Here is a 23,989-nt window from a genome sequence, read left to right as displayed (position 1 = left end):
CCCAACCACCCTCCATACCCCCCCACTCAAACTGTCATTCATAACATCCTTGTGCAGAGAGAAGGCGATGGTGCCACCAGCAAGGACCCTTTGCCAGGAGGGTTGAGTGGTAACTGTGGTATAAATTGGGGTCAAAATTTCTTTTCACTTTGTTGCTGAAAGGTATTTACTTGATTTTGAGAATAAGGATGAATAATTTTAGGGTAATATTAAGAAACAAAACAAAACAAACACAGAAAAGAAACCTTTAATGTGAGTATGTATTAAATGAGGGAAATTGTATTGCATAGGATTCCTTTGGTATTTAGATGTTATTGTCAATATTAATCTAGATACTAATCCAGAAATCATGAGAAGTCTTTTTTTCAAATGCTATTTGTATTTACATAGAATAGAAGTTGAAAGAAAATATTGGCTCATTAAGTGGAAATATTTTGTAACAGAAAATGAATGTATGAAAAAGTACATTCATATAAAATAGGAAATGCATGGAAAATATGCATTCATGTAAAAGTTCCATTTATGTAAAAATTGGCATATCTATGTCAAGTGAACTGTCTCAATAGCGAGTGAAAAAGGATTGCTTCAAGATTGCTTTTGTCTGTAGCACTCTCTTAAAAAAATCAATCCAACTCTCTTTTGTTAAATGTCTACTATTACCTTGTCTCTTAAATGTTTATTCAGCTGTCTTAGAACAATGCAGGCTGTGGTTGGGATGTTACATTCAGAGACAAAGTTCCGCATTCAGAGAGGACTTTATTCTTTGCCTCCTCTTTAAATTCTAATCTTTTGAGCCATGTTGCTTAAATTAGTTTACCAGTAAAATGTAAAGGAAGAAAGAATGGGTAAACAAAGGGTTCCCCAAGGTGTAATTAATGGTGAACACCGCCTCAAGAAAATATAAGCACAACTTTCAGTGAGATCCTTCAAACATGAGCCGTCCCGCTCTCAGAGAGTTTTGATTTCCATATTGTGGAGCACTCCAGAACCCTTCAAGGAAGTTCCACACATTTCTCTTCACTTCTCCGACTTCTTTTGTCTAGCATGGGCTGGTACATTTCAGCCACTACACAGTAAGCAGTGTGAGGTGCCAGAACTCCAATTTCAACAACTCTGTGAGCTCCTTCATATACCTTTTGTTCCTGTACATAAGGGGAAAAGTAAGATGACAAATGGCTTTCAGTTAGTCACTGATTTGCTCTATTATTAAGAAGTTGTCCACGGTCTCGGTAGTGGTTGGATTATAGGGTTTCTTCCCAGACACATCCTCTTTCTCCAGAGTCCTAGTTCAGAGCCTGATAAAGGGACAGGTCATGGCTGTGTACATGCGACATAAGGGCTGTTGACTGGTTGACTCAATGGCCAGAATCCCTTCTCCAAGAATTTATGCTGTGCAGTGAGGAAAATGGAGGAGACTTGGAGGCCACTGTAGACATGCAACATGTGGCCAGAGACACGGATCGGGATCCTTTAAGACTCTCTTCTCTATCCGTCCTTCCCTGTCCCTTCAAAGCCCGGCAGCACTTTATTTCCTGTTTCTTCCTGTCCCTAAGACCACTTGTTTATTGGGAGTTTTATTAAGCTCCTCCCTTCCCCCTCCCCTTTTCTATTTGAACCAGTTTGAGTGAGTTTCTGTTCCTTACAACCATAGGAACCTTGTCTTAGATGGACACCAAAAAGGAACATTCAATTAACTATCAAACAAGATAAAGGCACATATGGTAGATTAAAATACTATAACAAAATTGGCCTAAATATATAATGCTGTGATCCAAAAGCCACTTAAAAAGAGTGTGTAAAATCCATAAAAATTAGTATTTGTGGTCATCAAATGGAATTAAATATTGTTAACACCAATCTTTAGATATGCACCAATCTTTAGATAGTCACTTTAATTTCTTCAGATTAACTAGGCAGGATGAAGTGGAGACCAGCTGAGCAAAGGCACACACACACACACACACACACACACACACACACACATCTGATGGTGATGCCGGTCACAAATTGCTTATCAATGAGGGTGGAAGTGAGAAGGAATTGAAAAAAAAAAAGGTAAAGAAAAGTAAAAGGAATTGAGTGGCAAAAGAATGGACATACTTTAGAGCTAAAATGTGACTTAAATGAACAAAAGAAAAATACCAAACTTACCTATTCACCGGAACTTACCTTTCCTATTGAATTGTTAATTATAAAGACTCGATATACTAGCTCATAGTAATTTTCTATTGATACATTTTTTCCTTTTTGGTCTCTATATGGTAAACCTGGAGCATGAAGAATCACCAACAAAGATCCATTAACTTGAGTTATATTCATGACTGGAGGATCAATTTTCGCTGGAGAAAGAATGGGAAAATTTGACAAATCATTAAAATAACGTAATATTTCACATGGACACATTATACATAATAACAAGTCACTACTAAGTTCAGAGATCTGGTAAAAATCATTATGAAGAGATACTCTGACACCTAAGATATGCATGTCTGAGAATTCTCTTCAAAGATAATTTTTTATTTGCAAAGACTGGTACCTCCCGATTCAGCTTTAAGAGGACATTTATCAATCATTTCCCCAACTCATAGTGATTGTTTTGTAAAATGAGGTGTAAAAAGTTATTTGGGTGGAGATTTCAAATATTTTGTAGGTTCTTAAAGATGTGAAATTTCAAAGCAGCGTTAAAACCATTTGAAGACTTGTTGTTATAAAATTAATTCAACAGGGTTATGTTACGTACTATGGAAGAGCATGGGAAAGATCCAGAGAGAGAATTTTCGGTCCTTGCATTTTGATATGATTAACCAGATCATTATGAACTAGGAAAGAAAATTGGATAAATTAACACTTTAATTCTCTTCAGATTAACTAACGGCAATTCTAGGAAGAATTAATTCTATGATGGATTTGTTGTTGTCTTCCTTTTTGGTATTCGTTACATATTTTCAGTTTGTAAGTTCATATCTTCTATAATTCTTGAAAATCAACCATTCTTGATAGACAAGAATGATGATAGCTAGACCGCTAGACAGCTAGACAGACAAGTGCATAAAGAGCTATATATGCTTTTCTTCTGGAATTTCAGTTCAACACCTGTTAGAATTTCTTACTTGATTCTCTATATATCTTAACTTTGGTTTTTCCATCCGTTTTCCTCAGCAGAGTATTCTGAATGGCTTTTTCAGACCTGTCTTCCAATCCACCAATTTACTATTCGACCATGTCTGAACTGGTCTTTAAGTCTCCAAATTAATTTTTTTCATTTCAATAATTTTTTTTTTCATTTTGATGAGCTCTGGGTCTTTTTCAATCTATCTGGTCCTAAAAAATAATATTTTGCCTTTGATTATGCTTTTATTTTCTCTGTTATATCTTTAAACTTATTTATTTTGCTATATGCTTCCACTATTATAAGTACTTGAAGTGCTAGTAAGGTAGATGGCTGTTTCTTCCAAACTTCCTTATATTGATCTACTCCCTTGTGTTTTTGTTGTTGAGCACATGTTTAAAGTTGATACTTTCTTTTTTTGCTGCTTTGGTTTGGATTTTTTGATCTAATTTAACTTAATTTTTTTTTAAATCGGGGGACAGTGCTAAATTCCCCACGAACAGAAATTGTGCAGCTGAGTTCCCCTGCTTGAGGAAATTGCAGGTGTCAGAAAGACCTGAGTGCTTTGGATGACCTCTGCCTTGAGAGAACCATGTGATCATGGTATCTCCTCTGCCATGTAAGTATGAATTTTTAAATTAAAAAAAATTAATGTATATTTATTTATTTATTTTGAGAGAGAGAGAGAGAGAGAGCACAGCAGGGGAGGGGCAGAGAGAGAGACACACACACACAGAATCCAAAGCAGGCTCCAGGCTCTGAGCTGTCAGCACAGAGCCTGATGTGGGGCTCGAACCCACAAACCATGAGATCATGACCTGAGCCAAAGTCGGACACTCAACCAACTAAGCCACCCAGACATCCCTGAATTTTTAAATTTTAAATAAACTTTCATTAGCCTATAAGATAGATACTGACAAATAAGTAAATCATATGGCTCAACAAATCTTTACAAATAAACACTCCTGAATAGCCATCCTCCAGAATAAGAAACATTACTAGCACCCTAGAAACCTCCTTCATATTTTCTCCAATTACTTAACCCCAGAAGATAACTACAATTGTACTGATTTCTATGACCGCATATATCAGTTTTTGAAATCATGCAATATACACTTTTTTGTGACTGGTTTCTTTCTCTCTCTATATATATATCTAGATCTAGGTCTATAGAGAGATATAGATATAGATAGATATAGGTATATAGATATATAGTCATATAGATATATAGATATATAGGTATATAGGTATATAGATATATAGATATAGTAATAGGTATGGATATAGATATAGGTAGATACAGACGCAGATACTTAAATTATGGGCTGAATTGTGGCCCCTGCAAATTCATAGGATGAAGTCCTAAGCCCCCTGTACCTCGGAATATGACCCTGTTTGGAGACAGGGACTTGGAAGCGGTTAATTAAAGTAAAATGAAGCCATATTGACTTCATGGGTGGTATTGGTGGGCTTTACTCCAATATGACTGGTGTCCTTACAGGAAGAAATGGACATGCGTGAGCACAGAGGGATGACCATGTGAGGACACAGAGAGAAAGCCAAGCCAAGGAAGAGAGGCCTTAGAAGAAACCAAACCTGCTGATACTTTGGTCTTGGACTTCTGGCTGAAGAACTGTGGGAAAACAAATTTTTGTTGTGTCAGCCAGGGAATCTATGGTATTCCGTGACAGCCCTACGAAAGTAACGTATATATTATGTAGTATATATATACTAATCAATATTGTTGCATGTTTCAAGAGTTCATTCTTTTGATTGCTATGTAGTATTTTTTTAAAAATGTTGATTCATTTCTGAGTGAGAGAGCATGAGCAGGGGAGGGGCAGAGAGAGAGGAAGACAGAGGATCCGAAGCAGGCTCTGTGCTGACAGCAGCAAGCCTGGTGTGGGGCTCAAACTCACGAACTGCGAGATCATGATCTGAGCTGAAGTCGGACAGTCAACTGACTGAGCCACCCAGGGGCCCCTATGTAGTATTTAATTATATGTATATCACAATTTATCTATTGACAGGCTTAGGTTGTTTTATGTAGGTTTAGCTTTTATAGATATTTCCATGCTTCAGGAGACCCACCAATTTATATTCCCTTTAGTGGCATATGAAAGTTCCCATTGTTCACATTCTAACATTTGGCATTATTATTTTTAAAAAAATTAATTTGGGCTATTCTGGGAAGTGTGTTTCATTGTGTTCATTGTGTTTTTAAGTTGCATTTCCCTGACGACTAATGGAGTTTCACGTGTTTATTGGCCATTTGGATGTCCTCTTCTGCGAACAGCTGTTTCAGTATTTTGCCCATTTTTTTAAATTGGTTTCCTCGTCTTCTTCTAATTAATTCGTAAGAGTTCTTTGTACATTCTGAGCACAGTTCTTTGTCAAATATAGCACTGTGAATATTTTCTCTCTGGGATTTGTGTTTTCATTATTTTAATGGTACGTTTTGATAAACAGAAGTTCTTAATTTTCGTGTAGTTCAATTTATCAGTTATTTCCTTCATCAGTAGCACTTTTTGGGGATCTGGCTATGCCAAAGCCATGAAAATATTCTCCCATGTTATCTTACAGAATAGGAGGCAGCAAATATTCTCTGTAAAGGGCCAGATAATAAATACCTCAGGCTTTCGGGCCGCATGTGTCTCTGTTGTAACTGCTCAACTTCGCCATGGCTTGCAGTGCAAAAACAGTCACAGGCAAAATGTAAACGAATCGGTGTGACTATGTTACAATAAAACTTTATTTACAAAATTAGAAGCAGGCAATTTGGCTCACAAGCTGTAGTTGCTAAGTTTTATTGTTTTCGTCCAGCCAGACTCGGTTTTGTAAATGGGTGACGTAGGGGAACAAGACTTATTATTTTCCCAACTGATCTAATCTCGTTTAGACCATAGTGATGCCACTGAACTAAACTATGAACATAAATCAAATGATCGTATATGTGGGTTGTGTTGCTTCTCAACACTGTATTTGGTTTTGTGTCTGCAGGGTATCCCTGTGGCACCATCAACCTGGTACAATCTCAAGATGGTGTTTTCTGAAACTCAAAAGTTCGATATATTTGAATCTCAAGCCTTTATGAATTTAGGAAACACCTGACTGCTGACAGAGTGGAGACAAAAACACACACCCTCCTTTGTTTCCTCTCTTTCTCAGAAGGGCTCTCCCTAGTCTGTTCTTTTATTTATAGGAGCTCTTCGAGGGTCTAAGATTTTATGAGGGTACTAGTTGTAACTCCCCACCCTGTGTAGACCTACAGCCTTGTCTCCTGCCCCAGGGGTGGGGGCTCTTACCACTTAGGGTCTAGTTCCCAAGTCTGGGAAAATGCCCTCAAGGACAGCAAGGCTTCCCTTTGTTTCCCCTCTGGTTTCCCCTCTGGTTCCAGTTACTTTGCTTTGGAGGCCCAGGAGATTTCCTTTATTTTCTTTTATGTTCTTCTGTAGAGTTAAAAAAGAGGTTATGTTTTATCCAGACTTTCTAAGCATTTTAGAAGAGGACAGTTTCTACCATCACAAACCCCCACCCCATCCCATTTACTCTGAAACCAAAAGTTGTTAATTCACTTTTCAATTGTCGGAAATTTTGCCTAATTGTTTTGAAGGTGAAGGATTTCCCCCTTTTTTACACTTTAATTTTGTGAAGTGGTTGATATTTAATCCTGCTTGTGATTTCCTTGCTCCAAATTTGAGTGATCAAGTTACCGTTGACCCCTTGTCTGTCTCTTGCAAGATGAGAAGAGTTACTGCTTTTTGTAGGCTAGTTTAATGTATGTTTAATGTTCTCCTGGATAAAACACATTTCTAACATTCTTGTCACATATCTAACACCAAAAAAACAAAAACCAAAAAAAAAAAAATCCAGTCCTCTTTTTAAAATGTGACTCAGAGTTTAGACTTACTTCAATTGGTAGACATTAGTTAAAGATGAATACTGGCAAGGTTAAATACTACTGTGTATTTTCTTTCTCACTAATGTATTTATACATAAACTGATAATCCTTGCCCCTTCTGGCCCAAGCTGTTATTATTGAAAAATTTTCTTTTAATCATATGCACGCAGAACCTGTCCTTTGAATGTATGCATTCATTATCTTAAATTTTTATTGTTTAATGTGATATTTAACCTTAAATACAGGTGAAGTATATATTTCCAGTGTTGGCCTAGAATTCCAGTGAGCCCGGCTGCAGATATCACAGGAGCTCCTACTGTGTGGTCCATGATGCTGAGCTTTGTAACTGAGTGACCATTCTTGACCCATGCACTGAATTGTGATTTTGTTACAATGGACAATTTAAGATTACTTTATCTCCCAAGACCAATTCATTCGACTGCTCTCTCCTTGAAGCATTAGCTTCCTGGAGCATTCACAAATATAATGGACTCACTGGTTTCCTCCTACTTTGTACTCAGGCATCCTTTAAATACCTGGACTTATTCAACTCTCCTCAATACTTTCTGCCTAGACAATCCTATCAATGCCCATTGTACTACATGCAAATGACTCACAAGTTTGTGTCTAATAGAGTCCTGGATCTGTATAGCTATTTCCCTTAGATATCTGAAAAGCATGTTAAACTCACCATATTCGAAACTGACTTATGGTCTCCATTGTTCTGCATCCCATCAAACTGGTCTTTTCCCATCGAGTGGCATCCAAAAATATCTCAGTGATTCATCCGGTTATGCAAGCCAGAAGCTTGGAAGTCATCTTTGACATGTACCTTCTTCCTTACTTCTTTATGCAACCCATCTCCAGGCCCTGCCAATTTTTCCTACCAAATGTCCCTTCAATGATAAATTTTCTATAGTCCTTTCCATTATTCTAATTTAAGCCAAATCCTGTCTCTTACAGGCCAGTACAGGAACTCACTAACTCACTTCCCTGTATCCAGTCTCTTCGTTTTCTGATCTGTACTTCCCAAATACAGCCAAATCGATCTTTCCAATACACAAATCTGATCACATCATCCCCTGATTAAAATCACTTTATATCTTTCTGGAGGATGCTATAACTTCCTAATAGAAAATTCTCATTCCTGGTCTATCTCTCCAGTCCCATCTTATTTCACAGCCCCTCTGCCTGCCCCTCATCACCATGCAGCTGTCTTTCAGTCTCTTGTACCTGTCAGGCTTCCTCCTGCTAGAGGGCCTTTGCCAATGCTATGCCCTTTGCCTGGACTTGTCCACCTTTTCTTATCTAGTTAACTTCTATTCATCTTTGGATACCAGCTCAAGTGTCATTTCCCCAGACATGCTTTTCCTGACATCCCTGATCGTGTCCCTCCTTGACTAGGCTCTCATAGCACCGTGGGTCTGTTTTGTGCCACCTGTCATTGGTATCCTTTTATGTTTGTTTGTATTATTATTTTATTAAAGGCTGTCTTCCCCGTTGAACAGGAATCTCTATGAAGAAAGAAACTTCTTTGTGTCTTCTGTGCTTGCTATTTTCTCCCCAGGACCTAGTACAATGCCCAGAACGTAGGAAGTGCTTTATAAATACTTGCTGAATGCATAAAGTCATTCAGCCATTACTGAATGATTTTTAAGTCATTCCATTAGAAACTCAGATCTATTCCAAAACTCCACAACTATTTTCAATTCAAGAAAATATGGCTTTAGATAAGACTAAAATCATATTGAGCCTCAAATGCTGCTTTAACTTAAGTTTTTTTTTTAATGTTGCGTTGTCCCTAGATAGATACCAGGAGTCAGAACCCCTTAACCTAAAGCAACACCCTGTTGTTCAGAAATGGATCTCACATTAAGTCAGTGCATCCAGTTGATTCATTAGGCCTGTATCATAGACTCTAGGAACATGCTGTTCTATTATCCCTAACAACATGCTTTTCAAAACATTTTTTTCAGAAAGCCTCAGGACCTGTGGCAGGAGAGGCAAACAAAGCTGGAGGTAAGGAAACAGGCAAGTGAGCAGGGCTCTTGCTGTCTCTTCAACAAGAGTAGCTCCAGTTTTGACTATGTGATGCACTGCTTTCTTACTCTTCTTCTTAAGTGGTCTTGGAAGAAGGTTTTTGTTGTTTTTTAGAGGTTTGTTCCTTCCTGGGGCAGTCATACAGAAAGAACACAAAACCTTCTTAATGCAACACTATCTCAATTTAGGTAGAATTGAGTCAAAACTTCAGCTCATCTCAGCCAACATCTTTGGCTCATCTTACCAACTAGCCTAACGGATCACCCTCAAGAAAACTTTGTTTGAGAAATAAATTTGAAGTTGACCCCATCTGTAGGTTTGAATATAGTAATTAAACTACTCTGCAAATTCCCCTCAGTGCTGTGTATCAGCCTAGTTGTGCAGTCTCCTTTCCTCCACCAGAGAATTGCTGAAGTGAATTGGGCTTCACTCTCAAGTTATTCCAAGAAATACTGTACTGGAGGCCATGGGTAGTTTACTCAATTGCCATTCTATTCTCTTACTGGTTGAAGATTTGCAAAACTAAAGATGTCTTTTTCTAAATTCAATTCCATCTAGCATTCTGGACATGATCTAATTAGTTTGGATTTAATTGGACATTACACTAGTTAAGGTCATTAGGGTGAGATTTGGAAGCAATGATGCTACCAGTTTTATGATAAATCTTTCATCCTTTCCCAGAGGGTAATTGTGAATTGGAGAAAGGTAAGTATAGACTCTGGCCAGTAATGGGACCCTGGTTCTCAGTTGATAATAATTTCTGGGGACTCAGAATACCTCTTATAGTGCATTCTTATAGTGGTCAGGCAATGAAAGTAAATTTAATAAGATATACACCACAACTAACAGAATTCATTTCCATTCTGGTTCCCTGATCTGTGGCATGGAAGTTATGATGGGATGAAAGGCCAAGTGGAAGCCAATGGAATTTCTCTTTTGAACAAAATTTGTCCATCAAAAACACCTTGAAAAATGCCGGGGTAGTGAAATGTGTCACTTCCCCCACTTAAGTCATTTATTTGAATTGTACCCTCCTCTCCCCAAACCATGGATCATAAATAATTAAAGGGATAATTGTACATGTACTCAGGTGACGACCACGGTGTAATTGCTATTCAGTTACAGTGTCTCTGTTCTGGGGTCAATCAATAGAGCTATTGTTTGGGGAATTTTTTCCTCCTTTTGTCCAATAATTAGAAAGCATCAGAACAATTTCTTTTCACTTGGCTTTCATTGTCATCTGGATCTTTATCACATACAGTCTACAGAGTCTTTGATATTTTTACCACGGGATATCATGACACTGATTGGACTTGGTATGCCTAGAGTTCTAGGCACTATAGATGCTTGAGTAAGAAACATTTTATAGAAACATGTTGGAGTAAGAAACACATTGGAGCTATATTTCCTCTGGGGTTTGTTGAGACATTTCCTCTCAAGTGAAAGACAAGCTATTTCACTTTGCATCCCCTACTGCTAAGAAAGGTTCACTGGGTTTGTTGGGCCTCTATGCATTTTGTAGGAAACACATACCGTATTTAGATGTGCTACCCATTTGCAAAGTAACCCATAAGATTTTCAGCTTTGAGAAGGACCCAGACTAAATGACAGACTTCTCAACCAGTTCATGTTGCAAACAAGCTACTCTACCACTTGTCTTTGATGATCCAGAAAATCCAACAATCTTCAAAGTATCTGTGACAGATCAGGATGCTATTTAGAGACTGGCAATTCTAAGTCCCTGGATGTTTTGGAACAAAGTCATACCCACTTTTCCCATAGGAAACAACTATGTTTCTTTTGAAAAAAGCTCCAGATTTCCTTGTTCCTGAACCCTGATAGAAAATGAATGCTTAAATCAAGGGATATCAGGGAGCCATGTGGTCTGAGTTTCCTATCACAAACTGGATGTCCTCTGATACAGAAACTCATAAAATGCAAGTGGAAACAGATTATAGGAGTCTAGCCTCTAGCAGGTCTTAACATCAAATTAATTCACAAAAGTAGGTGGTTTATCCTCTCAGTACAACTACACATACTGTCTTATCACTTCTTCCTCCTTTATAGTTATGGCATCTTGAGGAGTCCCCTATGACTAGTTAAGAAGAAAAAAAAGAAGCCTGTTTCCCAGAAGGTTCTGCATGACATGATGGCACTGGCCAGAAGTGGACTGCTACAACATTATGTACACTCAGTTGGTGGCAGGAGGTCTGGGTAAGAGGTATGTGGAGGGACCCTGAAGCAAATATTTCTGTGTCCATGTGAATGCAAAGCAATATACACCTACCAAAAGGAAGCTTTCAAAAATCTAGGTGGATATGAAATTGCAAGGGACCCAGAATAGCCAAAACAATCTTGAAAAAACAAGAACAAAGTAGGAGGGCTCACACTTTTCAATTGCAAAGTTTGTTCCCAAGCAACAGTAATTAAGGCTGTGTGGTACTGGCACAAGGATAGATGTATAGATCATTGGAATCAAAGTGAGAACTTAAAAATAAACCCACAGGTCTATGATTAACTTTTTTTCACCAAGAGCACCAAGATCATTTGGAGGGAAAAGAATAGTCTTTTCAACAAATGACACTAGTCTTTTCAAACAACTGGATAGCCATTTATAAAAGAAGGAAGGTGGACCTTTACCTCACACCATATATAAAAATGAACTCGATGGAAAAAGATCAAAATGTAAGAGCTAAATCTATAAAACTCCTTTAAAAACTTCAGATATACCTCCACAGCCTTAGATTTGGCAAGAGATTCATAGATATTGCACCAAAAGCACAAGCAGCAGGGAAAAAATAGATTGACCTCATAAAAATTACAAAAATTTGTGTTTCAAATCACTCCACCAAGAAAGTGGAAAGACAAACCATAGAATGGGAGAAAATATTTGAAAATCACATATCTGACTAAGGACTGGTATCCATAATATATTAAGAGCTCTTACAACTCAATAATAAAAAGACAATCTAATTTAATAATGAGCAAAGGAGCTAAATAGCTAATTCTCCAAGAGACGTTTGCAAACAGCCAATATGCACATGAAGAGATACTCAACACCGTTAATCATCAGGGCAATGCAAATCAAAACCACAGGATACCACTTCATACCCACTAAGACAGCTATAATCAAAAGGTTAGGTAAGTGTTGCTAAGGACGTGAAGAAATCATAACCCTCATACACCGCTGATGGGAATGTAAAATGGTGCAGCTGCTTTGGAAAACAGTCTGGCAGTTCCTCAAAGGATTAAACCTAAAGTCACTATGAGATCTAGGGATTCTACTCCTACATATATACCTACAAGAAATAAAATCATTTGTTTACACACAAACTTGTATATGAGTGTTCATAGACACACTATCATAGCCAAAATGGAAAAACAATTCAGATGTCTATCAGCTGAGCAAACTGTGGCATATTCATATACTAGAACATTATTCAGCCACAAAAAGAAGTGAAGCGCTGATACACGCTACAACATGAATGAACCTTAAAAACATTATGCTAGGTGAAAGTGGCCTGCCATGAAAGACCACGTATTATATGATTCCACTCACGTGAATTGTCCAGAACTGAGAACTCTATAGATATAGAAAGTAGATTAGTCATTGCCTTGGGCTAAGGGACTGGAGAAATGAGAGAATAGGATGGTGATAGCCGAAGAGTGGGGCGTTTCTTTCTGAGGTGATGAAAATGTTCTAAAATGGACTATAGGTGATGGTTGTAATGTCTGCAAATATACTAAAAACCGCTGTATTGTACACATGATATAGGGAACGTAAGGGGTGCCAATTATATCTCAACAAAGTTGTTTTAAAAACTCCAGGTGGAGGCAGTGAAAACTTATTTCCCCAGTGTCTCATACTTGCTCCATAGGCTCATGAGCAAAATGGTTGTGTGAAAGGAACGGAGACTTTATATAGATTCAACAACATGGACTTCCCTTTTCAAAGCTGGATTGACACCACTGAATAGAAGAGGACCAGTGCTGAACCCCTAGTATAGTTCACTTTATATAGTAGATATATATATATATATATATATATATATATATATATATATATATTTTATCCCTTCCAACAGGGAGGGGAAAAGAGACAGGGGAATAGACACTTTTCTGATTATAGATTTGTCTTCTCTGCATCAACGCTTTTATCAGCAGACCCCCTGACCACCCACCATGAATGTAATGGATGCCTTATTCATGAGCATAGTACCTAACGAGACGTTGTTTATGACAGAAGAACTAAGTCAATGTGGAAGAGGTGAAGTCATTCTCATACCCACAGGAGTATTTGATCTTCTGATATATCCCATCACTTAGAAACCCCTGGTTTTGGGGCGCCTGGGTGGCGCAGTCGGTTAAGTGTCCGACTTCAGCCAGGTCACGATCTCGCAGTCTGTGAGTTCGAGCCCCGCGTCAGGCTCTGGGCTGATGGCTCGGAGCCTGGAGCCTGTTTCTGATTCTGTGTCTCCCTCTCTCTCTGCCCCTCCCTTGTTCATGCTCTGTCTCTCTCTGTCCCAAAAATAAATAAACGTTGAGAAACCCCTGGTTTTATGGGCAGGTAAAGTGGCTAATTGAAAACTCAGTTTGAGAGCACCTTGTGAAGTTGAACATGAACTGGTATATGCTCTAATCTTGTGACCAATATATGGTGATATTTCTTCCGTAGACAGCACTCACCAGTCTAGGATATAAGAAGTAGAAATGGGAGGGGCAATTCTTGCTGTTAAACATGATGAGCAACTCATGAAATGGCTTGTTTCCAATACACTTGATTAGAACAACAATGGTTTCAAAAAATTGGAAATTGAGACCGCCTCCTGACTGTTTGGAGCTCTTTATGCCATTTAAGCAACACGGAGAAAATGAGATCCTGTGTTGTCTAGGGCAATTGGTTCTGACTCTCCAGGGGAAGCAGAGTTGCTATATACACAACAGGGTCAGGTAGAAGTCTGCTTAGTGTCCCCTGGGATGCCTCTTAGAACTCCTACTTTCAGTGATAAAAATTAATGTAACATTATGTTCAACTAATATGGTAAAGATTAAAAAGACTTAAACTCCTCAAGAGTGAAGAGCTGAGGTGCTACCTGGAAAGAAAGCAGATGTTGAGTTAATAATGAGAAAAGTTATAAATATTAACTACAGCTACATGACTAGTCGCAGTTTTAAGGACTGTTGTAGATATCCATATTTTCTTTCTTGTTTTGTTATGCATGTTTTTGTACATGTAAATTAAGCGCTTTCCTTTTACTCTTTCCCTTTTGTTCACTATTTTATATAAGGTCGGTTGGTCATGGTTTCTTATAACTTATATTTTAGGTTATATTATTCTAGGACTATGACTGAGAAAAAGAGTATATGTCATTGAGGAATGGATACAAGAACAAGCTTTTGGTCTTCCCTTTGGGGAGATGACTAAAAGTCTTAATTTCGTCAACAGAGAATCTTTCTGAAGAGTATTTTCAAGAACTTATTCCCCATGCTCAGAAAAGGACTAGACTTCTTTCTTAGTGCCTAAAACTACTTTTTTGTCCTAGCAGGTAATAATTGGGTAGCAGGCTAGACTATGAGCTCTGCAGTCAGATGCCATAGAATGTGAATCCTGACTTGGGTTGTACAGGCCATGAGACCTGGCCACGTACTGGAGCCTCTGTGCCTTGGTTTTGTGGGCTATAAAATAAAGATAGTAAAAGCCATCTTTGGGGGTTGTTCGGAGAATTAGATCAAATGAGATGATGGTGTCGACCTCAGTAAAAGCCGTCTTCTAGGGTTGTTCTGAGAATTAGATCAAATGAGATGATGGTGTAGACCTCAGCAAAGCACAGGGCCTGCTCTATGGGGCTCCTTGGGGTCAGGAAGAGCAAATGTAAAGGAACTCCATGGAACTCACTTTCCCACCAGGGAGTGAAGCGCTGCGTCATGGTCCAGCCTGAGCGGATCCCAGCTGAGATGGTCCTCACCCTTCCATAGTAAGGTTCCTGTATATCTGATGTTTCATTGGTAAGGTCACAAAAGGATTCGAGAATACCCCAACAGTCCTCTTTATTTTTCCATTGTCTCTGTCCATACCTATAGAAGGAAAAGACAAAGATCTGAGGGTTTTTTTTTTCTTCCCATTGAAGGAGGCATCCATTTTTTTCAGTCTATGAATATTTTAAATGAGTTGAGATTTGTCCTCCAACATCAGCACCCCTGTGAAAGCTTATGGCTACTCTCATCAAGTATCTTTTACAAATATTTTATTCTTATTAATCCAAGTGTTATCTTGCTGAAAGAAAAACTCCACACAGACACCTTCTGTATCCATAGCAAAGGGGTTTCAGGGTTTTTAATACTTAGTGAAGTTATTCTTCTAGTATATGAACCAACTTCCACTTTTGAGTACTAGCTTCCCACATCCTTAATGCTTCTGAGGTTTCAACCCTGTGGTTTTCTTCACTTCTCATCAGCCTGCTGTTGAGTAACGTGGCCGATTCTGAGAAGTCACTACCACTTTTTATCTCAGGTGTTGCTTACCCAACACATCTGGTCACTATTTTTGTTGAAAATGGGGCAGGGGTTAATAGTGAGGAAATCCTGTAATTAGGAACTAGGTGTGAAGGAGGGGAGCCCATGATAGAAAGGTCTGAGTCAAAGAAACAGGTTGACTCAGCCCAGGACTATGGGACGATGTAACAGCAACAGGGAAGATTAAAACTTCCCTTCCTTTTCTGTCACAAATCAGAAAAGACACAGGAAGACGATGGTGGAAACAGAGTGGAAATTAGAAGCTGGGGCGAAAGTCTTCCCAAAATGTTTGTGAAAAGACTTGAAATCTAGCTTTCTGGCCATATAATGGCCTCTATACTCTGTAAACTATATAATGGCAACAGTGGCATTTTATCAAAGGACACCATTAGAGCAAAACCAGTGACATAAATTGAATACAGTTTGATGTCTTTTAATTGTTATTTATTGTTGAGACATTGCCTTTGCTAGCTACATTTAGTTGTTGTGGTTGGCTTCTCTTCTAACGTGGCAGCTCATTTCTTGTCCTATCCCAAATGGGATGTATATTAACAGTAGACCCACATGGATGGAATAGTACCATGTGCTTTCACCAAGTGAAAGATCTCAAAAATATAAATCTGCATTGTGCTCTTGAAAATACGATATAGAGAGGAATGGATCCAGGCATTCTGAGTCTCATAGAAGTTTGGGAGTATTCTTTAAGGAAAAAAAAAAAAACATTACAAATATAAAATTCTCCCATGGGATCTTAAAGTTTAATCTTCATTAGTTTCATGGTAAAACAACTTCTAATCCAATTTTAACACTGGACCATAAACAGGCCCTATTTATACCGCCTAAGGGGGAAGTATAAAAAAAAATCCCTATATTCTATATGCTGGAGTATCTCCAACTATGCACAAATCTGTTTTTAGAATGGAACAGTTTTTATTGGAAAGATGCATAAATTTTACAGCTGCTACACAAAATATGTTGAGAAAAGCAGCAGTATTTAGAGACTGAGAAACTTCTGGAAATAGTTCTTATGAGGTTAGCAAGAGGTTAATTAATGGGGAGATCTGACCTCAAGCCTACCCCCATGCTCTAGAGACATGGAATAAAAATTATGGAATAAAAAGTGTGATGTTGGTCCACAGCTACATCTGATGTTCTGAATTTCTAAGAAAAAACTCATGGGAGCGAAAGTGCAGTATCTCCTGTCTCAGTATGTCTCATCCAGCATCTTAAACTGTGAAAGAGAAGGAGGGGGCTCGGAAAACCCCAAGAAGTGTATGAGTGGGAAAACCCGCCATTTGCAAATCAGGAGCTTGTGTGTCCAAGGCCTGGATCCAGGGAAGGAATTGATTGTATCTGATGTTTGTTTTAATTTTTTTTAAACTTTATTTATTTTTGAGAGAGAGAGAGAGACAGAGAGACAGAGAGACAGCGTGTGAGCAGGGGAGGGGCAGAGAGAGAGGGAGACACAGAATCCGAAGCAGGCTCCAGGCTCCGAGCTGTCAGCACAGAGCCCGACACGGGGCTCGAACTCGCGAACTGTGAGATCATGACCCGAGCCGAAGCCAACCGACCTGAGCCACCCAGGCGCCCCTATTGTATCTGAGTTTTGGTAACAATCCACCAGAAACATCCTGAAGAGCCCAGAGAGGAGCATGCAGCCGCACGCTCTGGTTTGTGTTTCGTGCTCACAGGAGCCATTCGTTTCTGAAAACAATTTTCTGAATTTTCAAAAATGGCTTTTCAGTTACAAAATATATTGTGTACACTCATGTCCATGTGTCCCACAGCTTGTTCACCAATTATCAATAGCATCAAGGTAGTTGAGTGCCTACTATGGGCTAAACAATGTGCTTCCAACATTCACTAGATAAATATGTACCGAGAGGCCACTATGTGCGGGGCTCCGTCGTGAAGCCAAAGGCTCGGCCTGTAAGATCTCGGTGCTGGGTCTCTGAGGGATGAAGCGTCTTCCCAACAGACTCACATCATCATGCATTTTGTGTCCCCAGGCAGCCTTCAAGGAGACACGGCCCTCCTGTCCCCACCTCTGCTTCTCAACCTCTCTGAAACTGAGAAAAAGATCCTAACGCTCCACTGCATTCTCGAACATGAAATTCTAGTGACCATCTCCATCAGCTGGAGGAAACGCTAATTACTTACATTTTATACTGTACGAAATAGATACTGCTGTTGCTGGTACAAGCCCTCCCAGGCTGCCAGTGCAAAATGTTGTGGAAATTTCGAGACTGAAAATGTACTCGCTGAGGCATCAGGGATTCATGGGCTGACTGGGTTTCTGGAATAAAAAGAGAAGGAAAAACATTGAACACGGATGCAGGCGCGATTGTTATTAGCACTACTTTTCAGTGTAATACCGGCATCAGGATCTCCTAAAATAGTTGCTGTAAGTGCAGATGGTGGAGGTGAAACCTAGAAGCCGACATTTTGGATCTTGAATGTGACCATTTTTATGCACACTAAAGTTTTAGAAAAACTGTGTTCCTGACTGCACAAACGTAAGGGATATCCTTCCACCCCATTCCCAAGCTCCAGAGGAAGTAAATGGCAGCGAAGAAAATATTGTCCTCAGGTCCTTCCATGATGGCAAAGGAATATAATGACCAAGATGAAAAGCGCCACACCAAGGCCACTCACTCACCTTCCTTATTATTTTATTTTATTTTATTTTATTTTATTTTATTTTATTTTATTTTATTTATTTTTTAAACATCATTTATTGTCAAATTGGCTACCATACAATGTGTAAAGTGTGCTCTTGGTTTTTGGGGTAGACTCCCATGGTTCATCACTTACATACAACACCTAGTGCTCATCCCAACAAGTGCCCTCCTCCATGCCCATCACCCATTTTCCCCTCTCCCCCACACTCCCATCCACCCTCAGTTTGTTCTCTGTATTTAAGAGTCTCTTATGGTTTGCCTCCCTCTCTCTCCATTTGTAACTATTTTTTCCCCTTCCCTTCTCCCATGGGAACCAAACCTTCCCCCTTCTGTTAAGTTTCTCAAGATCCACATATGAGTGAAAACATATGGTACCTGTCTTTGTCTGACTGACTTATTTCACTTAGCAGAATACTCTTCAGTTCCATCCATGCTGCTGCAAATGGCATGATTTCATTCTTTCTCATTGCCAAGTAGTATTCCATTGTATACATAAACCACATCTTCTTTATCCATTCATCAGTTGATGGACATTTGGGTTCTTTCCATAATTTGGCTATTGTTGAAAGTGCTGCTAGAAACATTGGGACACATGTGCCCCTGTGAATCAGCGCTCCTGCATCCTTGGGATAAATTCCCAGTAGTGCTATTGCTGGGTTGTAAGATAGTTCTATTTTCAATTTTTTGAGGAACCTCCACACTGTTTTCCAGAGCAGCTGCACCAGTTTGCATTCCCACCAGCAGTGCAAGGGGTTCCCGTTTCTCCACATCCTTTCCAGCATCTGTTGTTTCCAGAGTTGTTAATTTTAGCCACTCTGACCCGTGTGAGATAGTATCTCAGTGTGGTTTGATTTGTATATCCCTGATGAGGAGTGACGTTGAGCATCTTTTCATGTGTCTGTTGGTCATCTGGATGTCTTCTTTGGAAAAGTGTCTAGTCATGTCTTCTGCCCATTTCTTCACTGGATTATTTGTTTTTCAGGTGTTGAGTTTGGTAAGTTCTTTATAGATTTTGGATACTAACCCTTTATCCGATACGTCATTTGCAAATACCTTTTCTCATTCTGTCGGTTGCCTTTCAGTTTTGCTGATTATTTCCTTCACCGTGCAGAAACTTTTTATCTTGATGAGATCCCAATAGTTCATTTTTGCCTTTAATTCCCTTGACTTCCGAGATATGTCGAGCAAAAAATTACTGTGGCTGAGGTCAAAGAGGTTGTTGCCTGCTTTCTCCTCTAGGGTTTTGATAGTTTCCTGTTTCACATTTAGGTCTTTCATCCATTTTGAGCTTATTTTTGTGTATGGTGTAAGAAAGTGGCCCAGTTTCATTCTTCTGCATGTTGCTGTCCAGTTCTCCCAGCACCATTTGCTAAAAATACTGTGTTTTTTTTCCCCCACTGGATACTCGTTCCTGCTTTGTCAAAGATTAATTGTCCATACATTTGTGGGTACAATTCTGGGTTCTCTATTCTATTCCATTGGTCTACGTGTCTGTTTTTGTGCCAACATCATACTGTCTTGATGATTACAGCTTTGTAGTAGAGGTTAAAGTCTGGGATTCTGATGCCTCCTGTTTTGGTTTTCTTTTTCAATATTACTTTGTCTATTTGGGGTCTTTTGTGGTTCCATACAAATTTTAGGATTGTTTGTTCTAGCTTTGAGAAGAATGCCGGTGCAATTTTGATTGGGATTGCATTGAATATGTAGATTGCTTTGGGTAGTATTGACATTTTAACAATATTTATTCTCCCAATCCACGAGCATGGAATGTGTTTCCATTTCTTTGTGTCTTCTTCAATTTCCTTTACAAATTTTCTATAGTTTTCAGCATACAGATCGTTTACATCTTTGGTTAGGCTTATTCCTAGGTATTTTATGATTCTTGGTGCAATTGTAAATGGGATCGATTTCTCGATTTCTCTTTCTGTTGCTTCATTATTGGTGTATAGAAATGCAATTGATTTCTGTACATGGATTTTGTACCCTGTGACTTTGCTGAATTCATGTATCAGTTCTAACAGCCTTTTGGTGGAGTCTTTCGGGTTTTCCATGTAGAGTATCATGCTGTCTGTGAAAAGTGAAAGTTTGACTTCTTCTTTGTCAATTTTGATGCCTTTTATTTCCTTTTGTTGCCTGATTGCTGATGCTAGAACTTCCAACACTATGTTAAACAACAGTGGTGAGACTGGACATCCCTGTCATGTTCCTGATCTTAAGGGGAAAGCTCTCAGTTTTTCCCCATTGAGGATGATATTAGCTGTGGGCTTTTCATCTATGGCTTTTATGATGTTTAAGTATGTTCCTTCTATCCTGACATTCTTGAGGGTTTTTTTTAAGCAATCACCCACCTTCCTAGGAGCCATTATGTTACGGCTACACTGAGACAAAATCTGGCCTGGGACCATTTTTGACTCTAGGAACTCAGCCCAGAACTCGGTTTCTCCTTTCTCAGGTTCTTTCTCAGTCTCTGGGTCTTGCCTCACTGGCCTCTAACCTCTACCAGGTGGCCTGGCTTTATTTCAGGTAGATGAGCCTTTGCCGCCCCAGTCCTAAATGGCTGCACTTATCAGTTTGCATCTTGGCTCCAAGAACCCAAGCATAATTGCTGAGATGAACCTGTCCGTGCTATCAAGGGAGACTGCCCAAGACCCTGTTGTGTTCTGAAAAGAGTCTCGGCAATAATTGTGGCAGGAGAGGGGATAATTGTGTATTGGCGTGGCTTGTGTTTTCCTCCACAACTGATTGAATGAGTGACCCAATCTCACCTGCATTCAGTCCTATGGAAGCAAGGGATCTTGACAAAATTTTGTGCTAGAGTCTGTAGGAAACTAGAATATGTCACTAAAATATGCCTCTTTGACATAAAAAATATTGTGAGCTGAAGGCAATTAAGAAGCAGCAAACACAGGAAAACTCTCTCCCTTGTCTGCCTAAAGGCAAGATACAAATTCTCTTTTTACTGGAGACGGACTTATCAGCCCAGAACGGCACCATGGGAGTCTGCAAACAAACCTTCTTGCATTAATTTCCTCCCATATATTTCCCTTACCACAGTCTGCCGCCCTTGGAAGCCTACAACTGCTTTCCTGTGTCCTGTCATATCCCTGCAAAGGTATTGTTCTTCGTTGAAGATGCTTAGATAAGCTGAAATGCTATTGAGTTACTCTTTGCTTATGTTCCTCCCTCGTGATGGGCGCTGCACACGTTAATAAACAATTTGTTTTTCTCTTGTTAATCTGTCTTTTCATTAAGGAGTCCCAGCTCAAAGCCTAAGATGGGCAGACTTGAAGTTTTGCCTCCCAACAAGTGTAAATTTTCTGATCAGGGATAGGAAGTCCAGCAGAAGGAGAGGACGTCGGGAAATATATCCTGCTCTTTTCCCTGGGTCCATCTTCCACCCCTCACCCCTCCAGGGCGGCCTCCTGACTCCTGCTTCCCCCTGCTTTGTGTGGTCCCGCCCGAGGATCCCTGCACTGGCCGTTGCTCTCCCCGCATGCGTCATTTCTTTACCTCCTTCAAGTGTTTGCTCAAAAATCACTGAGGTGTCAGAACATACTTCTGAGCCCTGAGCCCGTGATCTCAGCTCTGAACATTTAAGATTTGTTACAGTCTAATAAAGGAGGCTGTTTCCTTACGTATTTGTTTTTACCAACCAAATACTGTTATTTGGTTTGTTTGCTTTTATTTTTCTTTTTTGGAACTCCTCCAGTGCATCAAATGCTGGTGTGTTCATGGTAAGAGTCTATGGCCAGCGTTGATTTTTCTCACGGGCATCACTACCGGATCAATCCTGTATAGCACATAAGCATTCCAGAAGTCCCAGGACACGATGCACACAATTTCCTAGAGGCTGCGCCTAGGGCTGATCTGCCACCCCGAGGAGTGTCGGCTCAATGCCCTTTATGTCCTCCGTCTCTGGATTTCTTTTCTCACTTTTACACCACCACCTCCGCCACCACCAACAATAATAGCAAATCTCAGTGCCGGGCACCGAGCGCTTGTACCTGCATTAACTCACGTAACCTGCCCAGCTCTCCTCTGAGAGAGGTACTCTTGCGGTCTCCCTCTTCCACACAAAATCGGTGAGGCTGATTTTGTACCCAAGCATCTGGCTGCAGGGTCTGCCTGTCACCCACCACAGAAACCAAAAGCAGAGCCTCCCTCAGCAGAGAGAAGTTAATGGTGGGGGAAGAAAAAAACACTGCACTGAGAGCCTGAGGGTATTCTTTCTCCTCCTCTTTCCCTCCTCCTCCTTCTGGCTGGCATTCACCGATCACTGGACATGTATGAACATCAAACGTTTATCAGGCACCGTGCTGGAAGCTTTATGTCTCATTTCGTATTCACAACCACCTAATAAGGTAGGCATTTTTAATACATGTTACAGATGGGGAAGCTGAGGCTTAAAGACTTTGTGGATCTTGCCCAAAGCTACAGGCCTGGTAACATGTAGAGCCAGAATCATTTTGGTAGTGCTTGAATTCCTGCCATATTTGGCTAAACAAGCCCTTGCTATTGCCGCAGACCAAAGGTGCACTGTACTCAAATCCACACCTTTCTGAAAGAAGAGGGATTGAATTGTTTTTATGTTACCAGCCACTGAGTGTAGTCTTAGAACAGTTACTTGAACCATTTACACTGAGAGGTACCTGTTCACTGGGGGGGTTTAATGGCCTTGATCAGAGGTGTCTTGGGGTAAGATGTTCTCTGCTCTTGAAAAGTCCTCTGTGAAAACCAACAGCAAATTCTTACACGTAGCTTATGGTCTCTATTCTGTGCCAGGCACTGTTCTAAGCACTCAGTATATATTAACTGATTTATTCCTCCCAGTGACTTACAACCCCCTTTCTACAGATGAGGAAGTTGAGGCACAAGGGGGCCAAGTCAATTGCCCCAGGTTTTCTAGATGGTAAACTACAGAGCTGGGATCCAGACTTGGGCAGTCTGGCTTAGGGGGCTGCTCATAATCACCATGCCACAGTGTCCCTTGAAGGCAAAGGAAGCGCTAAGGACACAGAGAGGTGGGTGTCCCTATGTCCTGGGTGAAGTTTCTTGAATGCCTCCTCTTTGGTAGCTACTTATTAAGGCCGCATGGCGTTAGTCAGGCTGCAGACAGAAGTTGACCCCCTGTCTGTTCTGATCATTTCACGACAGAAGAAAGCTGACATTTTTACAAAGCCCAGAGAAGCACCAGTGCCGTTTCTAACAGTCCCTTGAGCAGACTCAGAAGACAAAGCCGTGAACAATTAAAAAGAAATGAAGCACTTACCCACTACACCAGTCAGGAGGAAACTGATGAGGAAGCCTAGAAAGCAATGTTTAGGCGTCATGGTTGCAATGTGACCGGTCAGACAACCAGTGCTGCCCTCAATGAGAGCACAGCTCTGGACAGAAGAGGAAACTGTAGAATCCTCATGCCGGACATCCCCTCGTGGGTTTAAGCGGTTCCTTGAAGGAACTACAATTTCATTTTTTAAATACATTATATTATTTATTATTTTGGGGTTCTTATAAAAGAATGAAAAACCACCAAAAGATAGGTGCGCTAAGTCACTTCAGTGTGGCAGCTTGTTTTCGTTGGGACTGGGACTTAGTTAGCTTTGAAAAGCCAGAACACTGAGGATTGGCGGAATGGAGGGCAGGGTGGGGCAGAAATTGTGCAAGGCACTCAAAGGTGAGGGAATAAAACAAGTCGTGAGCCTTCAGGGAATCTAGCCTCGGGAGGAAGAGAAGCTGCCTGCCAGT

At 40.0% G+C, this 23,989-nt stretch overlaps 1 protein-coding gene and 1 pseudogene across 1 annotated transcript; both read right to left on the bottom strand.

Moving 5' to 3' along the window:
* Nucleotides 1–260: 260 nt before the first annotated feature.
* Nucleotides 261–23,690, bottom strand: IL22RA2 (interleukin 22 receptor subunit alpha 2). The gene is made up of 5 exons (XM_047102583.1): nt 23,514–23,690; nt 17,724–17,859; nt 14,947–15,125; nt 2,170–2,339; nt 261–1,142 (listed from the first exon to the last, which is right to left on the bottom strand). The coding sequence occupies exons 1-5, from the start codon at nt 23,572–23,574 to the stop codon at nt 993–995; spliced, it is 696 nt and encodes a 231-aa protein (XP_046958539.1). The 5' UTR covers nt 23,575–23,690; the 3' UTR covers nt 261–992.
* Nucleotides 3,583–3,736, bottom strand: LOC124529533 (uncharacterized; annotated as a pseudogene).
* Nucleotides 23,691–23,989: the final 299 nt, after the last annotated feature.

The sequence above is a fragment of the Lynx rufus genome, unplaced genomic scaffold (assembly GCF_022079265.1).
Source record: "Lynx rufus isolate CCGP_SWC_20201006 ecotype Redwood Valley unplaced genomic scaffold, mLynRuf1.p SCAF_6, whole genome shotgun sequence".
NCBI lineage: Eukaryota > Metazoa > Chordata > Mammalia > Carnivora > Felidae > Lynx > Lynx rufus.
The sequence above is the reverse complement of the archived record's forward strand: the minus strand, read 5'-3'. Positions and strand labels throughout refer to the sequence as shown.

Excerpts from the sequence above, each read along its gene's own strand:
- IL22RA2 (XM_047102583.1), bottom strand. The coding sequence starts at position 23,574 with ATGACGCCTAAACATTGCTTTCTAGGCTTCCTCATCAGTTTCCTCCTG. Across the intron at positions 15,126-17,723 it reads TATTTCGTACAGTATAAAAT|GTATGGACAGAGACAATGGA; the intron begins GTAAGTAATTAG and ends TTCCTTCTATAG. Across the intron at positions 2,340-14,946 it reads CTTCACTCCCTGGTGGGAAA|CGAAAATTGATCCTCCAGTC; the intron begins GTGAGTTCCATG and ends TTCTTTCTCCAG.